The sequence below is a fragment of the Nannospalax galili genome, unplaced genomic scaffold, assembly GCF_000622305.1.
Source record: "Nannospalax galili isolate Female #2095 unplaced genomic scaffold, S.galili_v1.0 scaffold648, whole genome shotgun sequence".
In the NCBI taxonomy this organism is placed as follows: Eukaryota; Metazoa; Chordata; class Mammalia; order Rodentia; family Spalacidae; genus Nannospalax; species Nannospalax galili.
In genome coordinates this window covers 106,991-120,760 of record NW_008360311.1, presented here as the reverse complement: position 1 = coordinate 120,760, position 13,770 = coordinate 106,991, and the positions used below count along the sequence as shown (strand labels likewise).

Here is a 13,770-nt window from a genome sequence, read left to right as displayed (position 1 = left end):
GTATTATAGTTGAGGAAGCATGGAAATTTACATCATGCTAATTAGTAGAGGTGATAAACATTACCATTGAAATCCACCTGATGACTTTATAACCACTCAGATGTCAAGGAGCTCAGAAAGTAATTGACTGTGACTAGTAATAATCAGTTATATAGAGATCAGAAACACATGTGCAAACATCTTAGTGTCAATTACATTAAAAATGAATTTTTCTATATGAAACTGTGTATTTTAATAATGAAATGGAGATATTTCTTAAAGGTTAAAACCTTCTTTAATTTTGTCTTATATAATTTTTACTGAGCACAACATTTTATAACTGCATTAATTCAACTGTAAACCTAAAAATTTACAGCCAGTTTTGAAAGAGATGCATCTTAGCTCTGGAAATTGTTATTGAATATGTCAATGCTGTTGTAATGAAATGCTTCTTCTAATTATGTGGTTATTAAATAAATAATTAAAAAAGAAAAAAAATATTGGACATGCCTGGTAAGACCTTGGACTTGAATATTGACTACTACTTTTTTTTTTTTGGTATTTTCGAGACAGGGTCTCCCTATAGCCCCAGCTGTCCTGGATTTACTATGGAGACCAGGCTGGCCTCGAACTCACAGAGATCTTCCTGCCTCTGCCTCCTAAGTGCTGTGATTAAAGGTGTACACCACCACGCTGGCTTGACTACTACTTTTTAGTTGTGTGACTTTGGATAATGTCTCTAAGACATTGTAACCTCATCTATAACACAGGAATAATAATGGTACCATTTGTTCTCCTATGGGTCTCAAGAAGATTAAATGAGATAATAGTGGAAGACATGCATATTTTCTACAGATAGTAAAATCCTCAGTGTTATTAGATACTGACTCACTATTTCATATACACTATTGATAATGGCTCTGAAAATTTTATAAATAATTACCTACTATCCTACTAACAATCAGGGAAACATACTTAAATGAACATTATGTTTTAAATTTTTTATTTATTTTTATTTTACATGTTTGAGTGTTTTGCTTGATTGTATCTAAGTGTACCATGTGCATTCAGTGCCGGTGGAGGCCAGTAGAGGGCATCATAGCACCTGGAACTGGAGTTACAGATAGTTGTTAGCTGCCATGCAGGTATTGGGAAATAAACTGGGGTCCTCTGCAAAAGCAGCCAGTATTAACTGCTGAGCCATCTCTCCAGCCCCAGCCATTATGTTTTTATTGTGGTTTTGTCAAATGTACTCTTATCATAACTATAATCATATTATGAATATAACCAGTGCTTAGTTGCTTAACTTACAAAATCACTTCAACTTTCTGCTTAGAGGTGACTATACGTGTGGTTATTAGCCTTACAACTAGAGCCATTTTTGAGATTTATTAATATGTTAATTGATTAAATGCATTTAATGAAATAATAAAATTTTTAAAACATTTTTTAGGCTGAGAATACTTACTGAACATATCTATTTGGGACAAATTCCTAAACAGAACAAAAAAAATGTAAAAAGTACCTTTGCAATAAGGGGTAGGTTGGCTCCAGGTTCCCTCATGCGTACAGAGAAGAAGTGCCTCTCCAGTCAGCAGGTAGCCTTGGTAACAGCTGTACATGACTGACATTCCAGGGGAAAACTGAGCTATATTCCCACCAGTATGATTCCCATTGGGGATTGTGGATGGGGCCTGACATCCTAAGAAAGCTTGGAGAGCAACAAGAAAAGACCTTTAATTTGGCACAGGAGACTACTTAGACAACACAATTTCTTGGTGATAGTAACATAGAAAGGCAATGAGAAACAAGCCAATTAATTCATTCCAACTAGACCAAGCAAGGTTGCACAGATATGTGCATTTCCTATCTGTTTCATATATGAGTAGAGGAAAAGTCAAAAAGGGTGATGCTGAAATGTCAGTGGCCATGGTCCACAATTGTAATCTTATCAGCCCATGATATTCTATTCTCTTTCCTCTAAGTAGGAAACAGGATGTAATCTAAATATCACACATGCAGATGCCCAGGAACTATGAAAAGAAACCACATCTCTGGGGAACTGAATTCAATGGGTCTGTACCTAGCAGTCCTTGATGGAGGCAGGAACAAAGCTGCTAAATAATAGCTACAATTACAGGACAGACAGTTCAATATGTTTGAAAGTTTGTTTGATTCTTTAGAACATCCATCATTCTCCTTATGGCTGGCACAATAGTCTTAAATACCAAAATTTCAAGGATTATTATTATTGTCAAGCGTTTGCCAAAAAGTATGTATACTTTTTCTATCCATAAGAGTAATGTTAGAGGTCCATCGACCCATAAATTAATCATTGTCCTTTCAGGTACTCTTGCTATATACAAAGGAAAAAGAAAAAAGAATCAGGTGAAAAGATGGGAAAGACAGATCATTTTCAAAAATACTAATTGCTTTAGTTTTTAGATGCTTTACTTTAGGGCAAGTGCATACTCAAAAGCCCTCTTTGTTTTGTAAAACATCCCATATTTTATCCATCAAAATTTCTTACCCTTTCTGATACAAGTTGGTATACCTGGTACCCATGTATTATCAGTATGACACCTTATCAAGTGACTGCCATTCATGATGAATCCATGATTGCAGGAAACAAGCACTGTGTCATTATAGGAATATGTAGAATGAGTTTTATTGAGGTTATATCCATGTTTGACTTCTGGGTTAGGGCAGTGAGTAAGAGGAGAAGATGATAAGCACTGTGGAGGAGGTCCACTCCAAGATCCATGTCCTTTAGAATCATTTCTGCACTGAAGACTTTTCTCTCCCTGAAGATAGTACCCTTGATCACATTCATAAGAGACTTCACTTCCATATAGGAAGTTCTTTACCAACATGGCCGTGTGCTTGCCATGGATAACTGTTGGTGGAGGTTGACAGAGAATAGCTGCAGAAGAGATTTAAAGAATTTGACTTCAGGTAGTACATCAGAATGGAGAGCCTTCGTTCCATTGCAAACCAAACCATACAAATGCCTTATATTTCACATAATCAGAAAACTAAATCATGCTTTTGGTTGAACAACTTAGGCAAGTGTTATGTTTACATGGGTAATACATACTCAGTCCAAAAAACTCAGAAAATACAGTGACATATTAATAAAGAAATGTATGTATAACCCTATGTCCTAAAAATATGAACCACTTTTTTGCTTTTAGAAAAATTAGAATATATATAGTAAATACTTATTCCTACTTGAAAATTTGGATTTTTTAATTTTTATTTTATGTGTATGAGTTTATTGCCTGCATGTGTATAAGTGCACCTGTGTCGTGCAATGCCCAAGAAGGTCGGAAGACAGAGTTGGATCCCCTGGAACTGGAGTTGGATCCCCTGGAAGTGGAGTTACAGACAGTTGTTAGCTGCCATATGGGTGCTGGGAATTGTACCTGGATCCTTTGCAAGAGCAGCGAGTGCTCTTAACCACTGAGTCATCATTTTAGTCCCGTATTTGATAATGTGTTTTTCAAATAACAGTGTTGACTAAACAGTAAATTTCCCATGTCTTACATACACTCAGGAAAAATGGACTATTAGAGTAGTTGAAAAATGCTCTTCATTGATTTATTTGCCCTTTCTAACTACCTACATCCATGGTTGGCCTTTCCCATCCCATCTCCAATTTACCTTTACAAATGGCAATCTTTTGGAACCAAATTCCATTCTCAGCATCTTGACACTTCTCATAAGCATGTTCAGTCAACTGGTACCTAGGAAAAGATAATACATTTCTTTTCAAAACTTTGTCTCTGCAACTTAAACTGTTAAACTGTACAACTATAATGGAACTTCTAAATAAGACCTTTGGGAAAGAGAAGGTTAACTCATGTCCTCTAAATTAGAAAACTACTTTATATGTAAGAGACACTCAACAAAGCCTTTCAGTGTCCGGAAAGCATGTAGGAGTTACTAGTTAGACCATTAGAATCTGATAGTTTCTGTGGATAAGACAATGAAGAACACACAAAGCGATTTACCAAGACAAGCTGTGGGTAGAGTTAACACACAATACAAGGTAGATACTCTTTCTCAGAATGGACGACCTCATACTCACCCATCTTGACAGGCCCTATTCACTAGTTTCACATGTGAATCATCTGGAAGCTCTTGAAGTTCTCTCACAGGCTCACATCCTTCTGGAGGGACAAAGTTAAGATTGCTTTTAAATGCCTCATACCAAAAAAGACAGGCTCACAAACTGAAAGAAACTTCACCTTATGGGCAGGGCTCTACTGACCTAAAGACAACTTGTACCCAGGATCACAAGTATATTCTAGTTATCCTAGTGATAGAGGACCATTATTTCTACCCGTGTGCCAACTGTGGTGGGGCCTAAGAAGCCTAGAGAGCAAACTTCTCACATAAATACCAACATAGGCATTTCTACTCCAAAATTTTAAGTACACAGCCATTGATGGCAATCTGAAACTTTGAAGCCATGGTTCAGGAAGCTCTCATTCATCATGGAATGCTTTTTGCTATTGTGCTACACTCGTGACCCTGGCTACATGCTGTGAGAAACATTTGTTTGCTTTCAGGATAGTAGAGCTCTGCCTATGATGTGAAGATTATTTTAATTCCTGAGTCATATTTCTTTTTTGTATGAGGCGCCTTAAAAAAGCCCTCTCGATACCAGGTGTGGTGGTGCATGCCTGTAATCCCAGCACTTGGGAGGCAGAGGCAGGCAGATCTCTGAGTTCAAGGCCAACCTGGTCCACATAGTGAGTTCCAGGTCATCTGGGGCTACAGGGAGACCCTGTCTCAAAAAGACCAAAAAAAAAAAAGTCCTCTCATCATCTACCCTGAATGTGTCCCAGATCCAAGGCTGTACTTACATGGTGATGGAACACTTGCCTAGCTTGTAAAAAACCCCGAGTTTAATCCCCAGTGCTATAAAAACAAAAGGGAAGGAAGGAAGGAAGGAAGGAAGGAAGGGAGGGAGGGAGGGAGGGAGGAAGGAAGGAAAGAAGGAAGGAAAGAGTAAATATCTTTTTTTATTCCCATTGGTTTGGGTTTTTTTACCTTTTTCACAAACTGGTATTTCAGGATCCCAGGTATTATTGGCTCTGCAGCGAATCTGACTACTTCCACTCAAAATATACCCATTGTTACACTTGAATGTCACACTGTCATTGTAGAAATAGGGGGCTTCCTTGCCAAAGAGCTTGTATCCATTTGTAACATGAACATCTGAGCACTGGACAGCAGGGAGAGAAAGTTTACAGAAAGGAGCAGGGCCACTCCAGGAGCCTCTCCCTTGACTGTCACGTGTGCAGTGGATGGTGTGTTCCCCAATAAGGTTGAACTGCACTCCTTCCTCTGGCCCAGGAGAACACATGTAGGTGACCACTGTTCCATATGGAATGTCTTCTGAGGAACTCCCTGTATGTCTCCCATTGTGGATAACAGGAGGTGGTGGGCAGCTGATTTCTAGAGACATGAAAAGATAATGTAGACATCTGCCCCAGGATTAGAAGTACAGCAGTTCTGACTTGTTGTTTTCTGAAAGGTATGGCTGAATTTTCATGCTGTGAGTTACATCAAAGTTTATTATGTATGTACAGTTCAATTTAAATAAATTTCACATAATAGAAAAATTGTTATCGAACGTGATTATGAGATAGCAAGGTCCATTCACTTACTAATTAATGGAATAATTCTTTTACCACATCAATAGGAGAATAAAAGGTACAAAGGGGTTAAACTTGTGCTTTTGGGAGGCTTTTTTTCTATATTAGCTATATGGTTAACTAAGGTTAGTTATTGTTGAATGAGTGCCTTCTTCACATCAGGAAGTTTCATTATCCAGAAAGTAGGGACAGTACTGTTTAATTCTAATAACTTTGAAGCCTGAGGTTTTTGACACCTTTACAGAATAAACTGGAGTTTCAGAGAAGTTATATAAGTTGCCAAAGGTCATACAGCTATATTAGACAGTAGGAACAGAATCTGAGTTTAGATCTGACACCAATTCCCTAATCTCTTCTTTGAATGTTGGTACAGCCATAAGTAGGGATAGTGTCTTAGATAGTCACCATTCTCTATATTCGTATAACCCTAAATCACAACAGAAAATTGGCAGCTAAGTACAATTTAGCTGATTGACATAGAAAAAGGTGACAACAGAAGGACATGGCAAAGCTGCAGCTATAACAGGTGACAAAGCAATGCACTAATTCCCATAGCACATACGAAAACAGAAAACTCCCAGGAAACACATTAATTTCACATCATTTCAAATCCTCTGTAATTTTTGTTACTCACCTTTACAAAGACGAATCTCCATAAACCAAGGAACTGTACCTTGACACAGTTGATAAGCACTCTCACTTAACTGTGACCTGGAGACAAAGAGTCATGTTATTTGATCATAAGGTTACCAGTAAGTTAAGCAAGAGCTATGGGTTCCAAAGCAGACAGGCCACTTTTAGGACAAGACAACAGGAACAAAAATGTATCCAATGTCAGCACCATCCATCCATTGCATAGTTTCCAAGCATGGGAAAATAGTATGATAAACACTCTAGGAGCATATAACAGGGAAAAACCTTTATGAGCTCTTTCATATAGTTTGAAGTTGGCACTGATAAGACAGACCTCATTCAGGCTGAGACAGCTTTCACTTACCCTTCATCACAAGAAAAATTGACTGCTGGTCTAATAAATTGATCCTGAGGTCTCTTAAAGAGATATGGTCCTATTGGCTTACACTCGGCCACTAAGAAAAGAGACAAGGATAAGAAATAAAACAAGGCAATCTTAAACAAGAGAATTGTCTGTAGTTGTGGTCCTAGTACCTTTGCACTGGGGAGCAATGGGTGTCCACTTCCCCTCAGAGGTGCAGTGTATGGTTTCTTCTCCTACCAGTTCATAGCCAGGGTCACAGCTATATTTTATGAATGTTCCAGGGTCAAAGTTAATAAGGTGACTATCTTCTTTTTGTCCATTGAAGATTTTAGGAGGTGCCTGGCATTCTAAAGGAAAGGCAAAAACAACAAAACTATTTTTAAGAGTAAAAAAATAGAAAGAAACTGAAACCAAACTGAAATTAATATAATTCTACTCTTATGGCAGCTGTATAGCAGATACAGATAGAGGGTATCTGGAAGCCCTCTGGGTAATTTTAGATTATCATTTATCAATCTTGTTTGTACTCAGGCTGCTACTATTTTTCTAGCTTTATTTTCTCTTTCTTCATTTCTTCCTTTCTCCCCAGTACTGGAATTATAGGCATGTACCACTACATCAGCTCTTCCTTTCTTACAGAATTATCTTAGATGATTTTATGGGAGCGTTTGATATACCTCCAGGTGGAGACTTTGCTGACATCCATTTTAAGAAATCGTTGTTAAGACAAGCAAGTGTTTTACTTTCAGTTTTTCCTAAAGAAATGGACAAGTTATTAATCTCTAATGTCTTTTCTGTAGTGGAAGGGGAGTGTGAAGAAAGCCTCTGTAGAATTTATATCCACAATAGTATGACCAAAGGTATAGCAACTAGAAAAGGCCCGGTGTAGAGCCCATAGGGTGGCCCTTCCTCTAACTTTTCCAAATTCACCTTTTAAATAGTGGACACCCACCTTTGTCACATACTGGTGTTGGTGGCTCCCATGTGCCTTGTGCATTGCATCGTACACTCCTACTACCCTTCAAGGTGAAGCCAGGATCACAAGAAAATGTCACAGTGTCATTATAGGAATATTGATCTTTCGAAACTGATAATATTTGCCCTCTTAGAACCTGTGGATATGGACACTGAACTCCAGTAGTTGAAAGTTCACAGTGTGGAGCAGGGCCACTCCAGATCCCAGTCTTCTGACTATCATTGGTACAATAAATAGTCTTCTCCCCAACAAGGATGAAGTCCACTCCTTTCTCTGGGCTTGGGTCACAAGTGTAGGTAACTGTGCTTCCATATGGTGCATCTGCTGAAGAGCTGCCTGTATGTTTTCCATTGAGAATAGGTGATGGTGGTGGGCAGAGAATTTCTAGAGAAGGATCAAAGACAGTTATATATGAATCTGCAATGAATCAGGCAGTTAATGTAAAAATTTTTAAGTATAATTTTAAGACTTTATTTATGGCTATATGTTCTTTGCTGATTTCTTCTTATTACCAAATATACAATTTCCTTTATGTACATGGCCCAAATGCCCTTACAAGACCATGTAGCTTTGAGAAAAGGAAAAGCCTAGGCGCTCCATTTGACATGAGGAAATAGAATAAAGAGGAATTGAAGGTTCAGACCAGCCCCCATAAGATTTCCAACTCTTTGCTGTGAGTGTGTATGCTAATGAATGAAGCATAAGCTTGTAGGAAAGCCAAGGACCTGGTGTGTGTGGACCCCTGTGTTTCCTTACAGATCACCATTGTCTTACCTACCTTTACATACTGGCTTCTTGGTCCAAATAGCTTTCTGTTCAGCAATTACACACTGACTAGAAGGTTGGCCTTGTAATTGGTACCTGGAGACGGGGTTGCAATTTAGTACCATTAGGCAATTTGGGCTCGAGAACAGCAGCCTCGACTTAAAACCCAAGACAAGTATACTTAATTTGTGCAGCTACTCTTTTATCAGCACCCTCTTTCTCACCACTTCATTTCAGACTGTTCACTGATCACATTCAGATCCATACATATTCTTTCTGCAGGCGTTATGGTTCACACCAGGCATATATAATCCAAGTGAACTAAATTGTACAGACCCTCTTGACACTCACCCTTCATTACAGGAGAAATGCACAGTTGCACCAACCTGAAGACTCAGAGGCACTTTTACCTGCCCATTGGGAAACTTCCCTGGAGGCTCACACCTGGCCTCTAGAAAAAAAAAGCAAAAATAAGAAAGTATGACAAATATCAGGGCAACCTCAAATAGATGGTAAATTTAAGTTACCTTTGCATGTGGGGGTGACAGAACTCCAGTCTCCTGAAGATAAGCACTTAATAGTCTTTTGTCCATTAAGCAAATAACCAGGTTTGCAACTGTATGCCACAGACAGTCCTGGAGTAAACTGGCCAATGTGTTGTCCTGTGTGATGTCCATTAAGGATTGTGGGAAGTGGTGGACACTCCAAAGGAAAATCTTTATACATATACACAGGAGGAAAAGCCATCAGATGATACATCCTTCTGAATCTAGATGTCAGTTTAAGACACAGAGCTAAATAAATAGCATGCAATCTGTGGTAACCTGTCTCTCCAGTCCCCATTTTTACTCATTCTTAGGCCTGTTCTCTGTTCTAAAAGTGACATTATCATTCAGAGGATTACCCTGCTAGACATTACTAATACAGTTTATCAGTATCTTATGTATAATGTATGTGTAAACATGTATAGTATGTATATCATACACACTAATCTAGCTTTCCTTTCTTTCATAACACATGTTCATGATGTCTTTCCAATTCAAAACATATGTTTATCTAAATCTTTAAGGTTCATTTTCCATAGCCAGTCCATTCTGTGACTATCTTAAGAACATTTTCCTTTAACACTATCCATCTATGTACTGATTGATTGACCTATTGATATATAAATAGAATAAATATAATTTGTGATATTTGGGATCAAACTGGGCATGCACTCTATCACTGAGTTACATTTGCCCTTTTATTTTTTATTTACATTTTATTTTGACACAAGATCTGGCTAAGTTTGCCAGACTGGCTTTAAAGTCACTCTGGCTCAGGCAAGTCTTAAACTGCTGATATCCAACCTCCTGAGTACCTGGGATTATAGGTCTGTGCTACCAGGGTAGAGGACTCATATAATTAAACATTTTAAAAATTATTTTTTAACAATTTTAACATAGTTAAGTTTTGGGTTTAGGTATATTAGTAATATAAACCAAATGAAAAGTCAATAAAAAAATTCATAGTCTTTCCTATTTTAAAAGTCAGATGATCTGAAATGTGCCAGCTCGGGAAATGGCTTGGGTAAAGAATAGGTCACTTCTGAACATGTTTGCAAGGCCACAGAGTAGAATGTACCTGAGCCAGACTACAGTTAATAGTTGTTAACAGGCAAATCTTATATCCATTGGGTCTATTTTTGTTCCAAGATTCCACATTTCCCAGGTACACAGTTTAAAGTCACACCAAATGGTTTCCATTAGCTCCCCATCCTTGGGAGACTTTTCCTACTCAGTTGTTAGATATGTTTATAATTCCCATAATTATTTCAAACTTTTTTTTGTCTTTTTGAGACAGGGTCTCCCTGTAGCCCCAGCTGTCCTGGAACTCGCTATGTAGACCAGGCTGGCCTCGAACTCACAAAGATCTGCCTGCCTCTTCCTTTTATTCAATTTATTTTGAAGGAATGGTTATAGTCTCCAAATAAGTGTAGGCATAAAACCATAATTTCCCCCTTTCTCCTTGCTTCTTCCTCACTCAACCCAATCCTTGCAACTCATGTACCTACATAGTTCTTCCTTCAACAGCATGCAAAAAAAGTCTGCCTAGAAATGCAAGACCCTAGCTCTCAGCAAGGCTTTACTTTTACAGTCAACACTCATAGGTTGGCAGATCCTAGGCCCTTGACTCTATTTTGTTCCCATACTCACCTCTCTCACAAACTGGCAGTGGTGTTGGTCCCCACATTTTATTTGCTTGGCACCAGACTGTTTTGTTTCCTTTCATGGTGAAGTTGGCTTTACAGGTAAATGTCACAGAATCACCATGTCTGAATGGTGGTCTAGATTCTCTATTTCGGAATCCTCCTGGTACTCTGGGCTCAGAGCACATAGAATGTTTATTGAAAGGTTCACATACAGGAGCAACTTTATCCCAGGTACCATTCACTTCGTCTTTACTTATACAAAAAATAACTTTTTCTCCAATGATGCGGAAGCCAGGTAAACAACTGTACTTTACAACAGTTCCAATATGTATGGGAGGAGAATAATAAGGATCCCGACCATTTTGAACATGAGGAGGCGGTTCACAAAAAATCCCTGAAAAGCAGAAAAGAGACCAGGTGGGCATATTGATCATGATAATAAAAAATTTAAATAGAAGTTCCATGTACAGATACATTACTTTTCCAGAAACATACTTACAAATTTGTATGGCTTATTGTGATTTTATTTATACTCATAGTTGGTTTATTTCAAAACTCATAAGTTCTTCTCCCTTGATCCTTAGCAACCAAATCAATATAAACCATCTTAACCAAATGACAAGAAAACAGGATTGGGCCAATTATTTAATCTATACTTTCAGGAATCATTTCTATATGTCGTTATTTTAAGAAACAAAAGGCAAACGTAGCACATGAAAATATGTTAATGACATGCTAATTGCATGTGGGGAGGCATCATGGACTGATGTCTCTCTGAGTTCACATTCCCACTGTCATTCAATAGCTGTATGACCTTGGGCAAGTCGTATCCTCCCTCAGCCTCAGTTTCCCAGACTGTCGTGTAGTTCAGGGTATTTCATACAGTATAATGAGAATCTACTGAGAGAAAAGCAGGTACAATACCTGGAACACAGTAATTATTCAATGCCTGTGTCAAATATACAGACAGCCTGTGGGTAGCATGGCCACATGAGGTCCTGCCACCAAAGACACTGCATATCATTACAGGTCATTTGGATCCTTCAAGCCAGATTCCTTTGAGAAACTCAGTAAGTGAAGTTTTGAATAATGACCCCATATTCTTTATGCATCGTAGTGGCATGAAGGTCATTAGCTGTTAATAGTTCTTATGATATATGCATATCTTTTCTAGGTAAGTTTCAGAATAAAGAGAAAGTTGACAATGTCTACATCTTCCAGTTAGTTTCTATTTGGCCCTAGGTAGAGCGCTTCGGTACAGAAACTGAAATATGAAGACCCAGGCAGTGTTTCAGCACACCAGAGAAAGCTGTGTTTGGTTTTGGTATAAGTAATTTTCCAGAACTTTTATCATTATATTTATAGTTACAACATGGTATGCAATTAAGTGACTAATTTAATACTTTGATCTGCATTCTGAAACAGAGAAAAGTGGCACATATTTGCTCAAAGTACATGCTTGGATGACATGCTGTATTTAACAACCGTATGGAAATATAGAATTAAGAGGCAAGATCCATACTTGATTATTTTGGTTCTCTACTCACGTTCACAGACAGGAAACTTATTATTCCAGATTACTGTCACTCCTTCTGGCACACACTGACTAGAAGATTTGCCAATTAACCGGAACCTTAAACAATAAGGAGCAGCAAATCATCACTAGAACAAATCACTTCTTAGTTCCATGGAATGAATAATTTTTCTCAAGTATTCATAAGCTATACATTTTAAAGTATTTCAGGCCTAATAAAATAAGCCCATGGTTACTTGTGAATCTGTTCAGCTAAATAATGAATTCATAATTGATATAATCTAGAGAAAAAAAATAAGCAGATCTCTGTGAGTTCAAGGCCAGCCTAGTCTACATAGTGAGTTCCAGGACAGCTGGGGTGACAGGGAGACCCTGTCTCAAAAAGACCAAAAAAAATTTTTTTGAACTTTTAAAAAATTCTCCTTTGCCTTTTTGGCATCTAACTATCAAGATTACCTTGACTATCTTGAAGAAAACAGCCTCAATCCCTAGAGAAGGAAATACCAAAGACCTCCTTTCCCAAGTTCACCTCAAGGAGTCTCACTGAACCCAAACTGTGTATTCATTCTCCATAACAAGTCCGTTAACTTGTAAACCCAAACTTTGCTTTTCTAAATGATGAAATGACAGTTCCCACTTTGGCTGGTCATACGGAAAATACATATACACTTGAAGAAAATAAAAAAAGATTTGGTTAACAACAGAGTTCTTATTCATAAAGGGTCAAGAAAAGGAAAGAAAAAATAAGACAGAAAAAATTATCTTCAGAGTTTATACTTTACAATAATTATCGGTGGGAAGGAGTTGGTTCAGTCCTATCACTTCACACTCACCCTTCATCACAAACAAAGGAAACCTCTGCCCCAAGCTGGAGATTAGGAGGAAGAAACACATGGCCATTGAGAAGTTGGTCTGGAATGGCCTCGCATGATTTTACTACGAAAGAAGAGAGAAGGCTTGCACATGAAGAGTCAGGAAAACAGTTGAGTTTTCTTTCAGGGGGGAGCAATCTCTAGGCACCTTCACATGTGGGGGCTGCATGGCTCCAGGTTCCCAAGGCTGTACACTGCACAAGGCTAGTTCCAATGAGAGTATAGCCAGGCTCACAGCTGTATAATACTTCCTGTCCAACTGAAAAGAATTCCTTATCCTTTTTGTTATAATCACCATGGTGGATATGTTGAGGTGGTAGACATCCTGAGGAAAGAACAGGACCAGAAAGTCCTTTTATTTATGAAATAAAAACATTACAACTTACAGCTATCTTGGGTTTAGTGCTGTGGGATGAAGGGTTCTACCATATTAAGGCAGCGACTCTTGAGTTCCACTGAGTGGGGCTCACGTGCCTTGCTCTCTGTCTAGATTTGATGAATCATGTGTCTGGTCTGTTTCCTCTATTTTGATCTATGCAGGAGAACATTACTCTTACTCATTAAAAAAATTATTTATGTAGCCTTTAGCTATACACATGGACTCTTATGAAATTATATTGGCCCCTTTAATCTTTGGTTATACTTTCCTTTTGGGTGTTTAAGGCCATACAGTTGGTCCAGATAAACCGATTTATTTTTACTCTTAAGGTCGCTTAAGGATCTGTTCCTCAGGGGTCACATGGACTTGGGAGGAGCCCCTGGCTCCTTTCTTTTACCAGTTCCACCTATG

General features: G+C 38.2%; 1 protein-coding gene across 1 annotated transcript in view; it reads right to left on the bottom strand.

Annotated features, from left to right (window-relative positions):
* LOC103727020 (complement receptor type 2-like) overlaps positions 1 to 13,770 on the bottom strand; it is a 42,113-nt gene that overhangs the window by 16,065 nt on the left and 12,278 nt on the right. Inside the window, exons 6-21 of the mRNA XM_029559489.1 lie at positions 13,129 to 13,305; positions 12,942 to 13,044; positions 12,122 to 12,207; positions 10,579 to 10,968; positions 8,911 to 9,099; positions 8,735 to 8,834; positions 8,397 to 8,479; positions 7,595 to 8,002; positions 6,813 to 6,989; positions 6,643 to 6,733; positions 6,280 to 6,356; positions 5,038 to 5,445; positions 4,070 to 4,151; positions 3,643 to 3,725; positions 2,510 to 2,902; positions 1,505 to 1,690 (exon numbers count right to left, since the gene is read on the bottom strand). Coding sequence (XP_029415349.1) covers positions 1,505 to 1,690; positions 2,510 to 2,902; positions 3,643 to 3,725; positions 4,070 to 4,151; positions 5,038 to 5,445; positions 6,280 to 6,356; positions 6,643 to 6,733; positions 6,813 to 6,989; positions 7,595 to 8,002; positions 8,397 to 8,479; positions 8,735 to 8,834; positions 8,911 to 9,099; positions 10,579 to 10,968; positions 12,122 to 12,207; positions 12,942 to 13,044; positions 13,129 to 13,305 — 3,033 coding nt within the window. The remainder of the gene's footprint in view (positions 1 to 1,504; positions 1,691 to 2,509; positions 2,903 to 3,642; positions 3,726 to 4,069; positions 4,152 to 5,037; positions 5,446 to 6,279; positions 6,357 to 6,642; positions 6,734 to 6,812; positions 6,990 to 7,594; positions 8,003 to 8,396; positions 8,480 to 8,734; positions 8,835 to 8,910; positions 9,100 to 10,578; positions 10,969 to 12,121; positions 12,208 to 12,941; positions 13,045 to 13,128; positions 13,306 to 13,770) is intronic.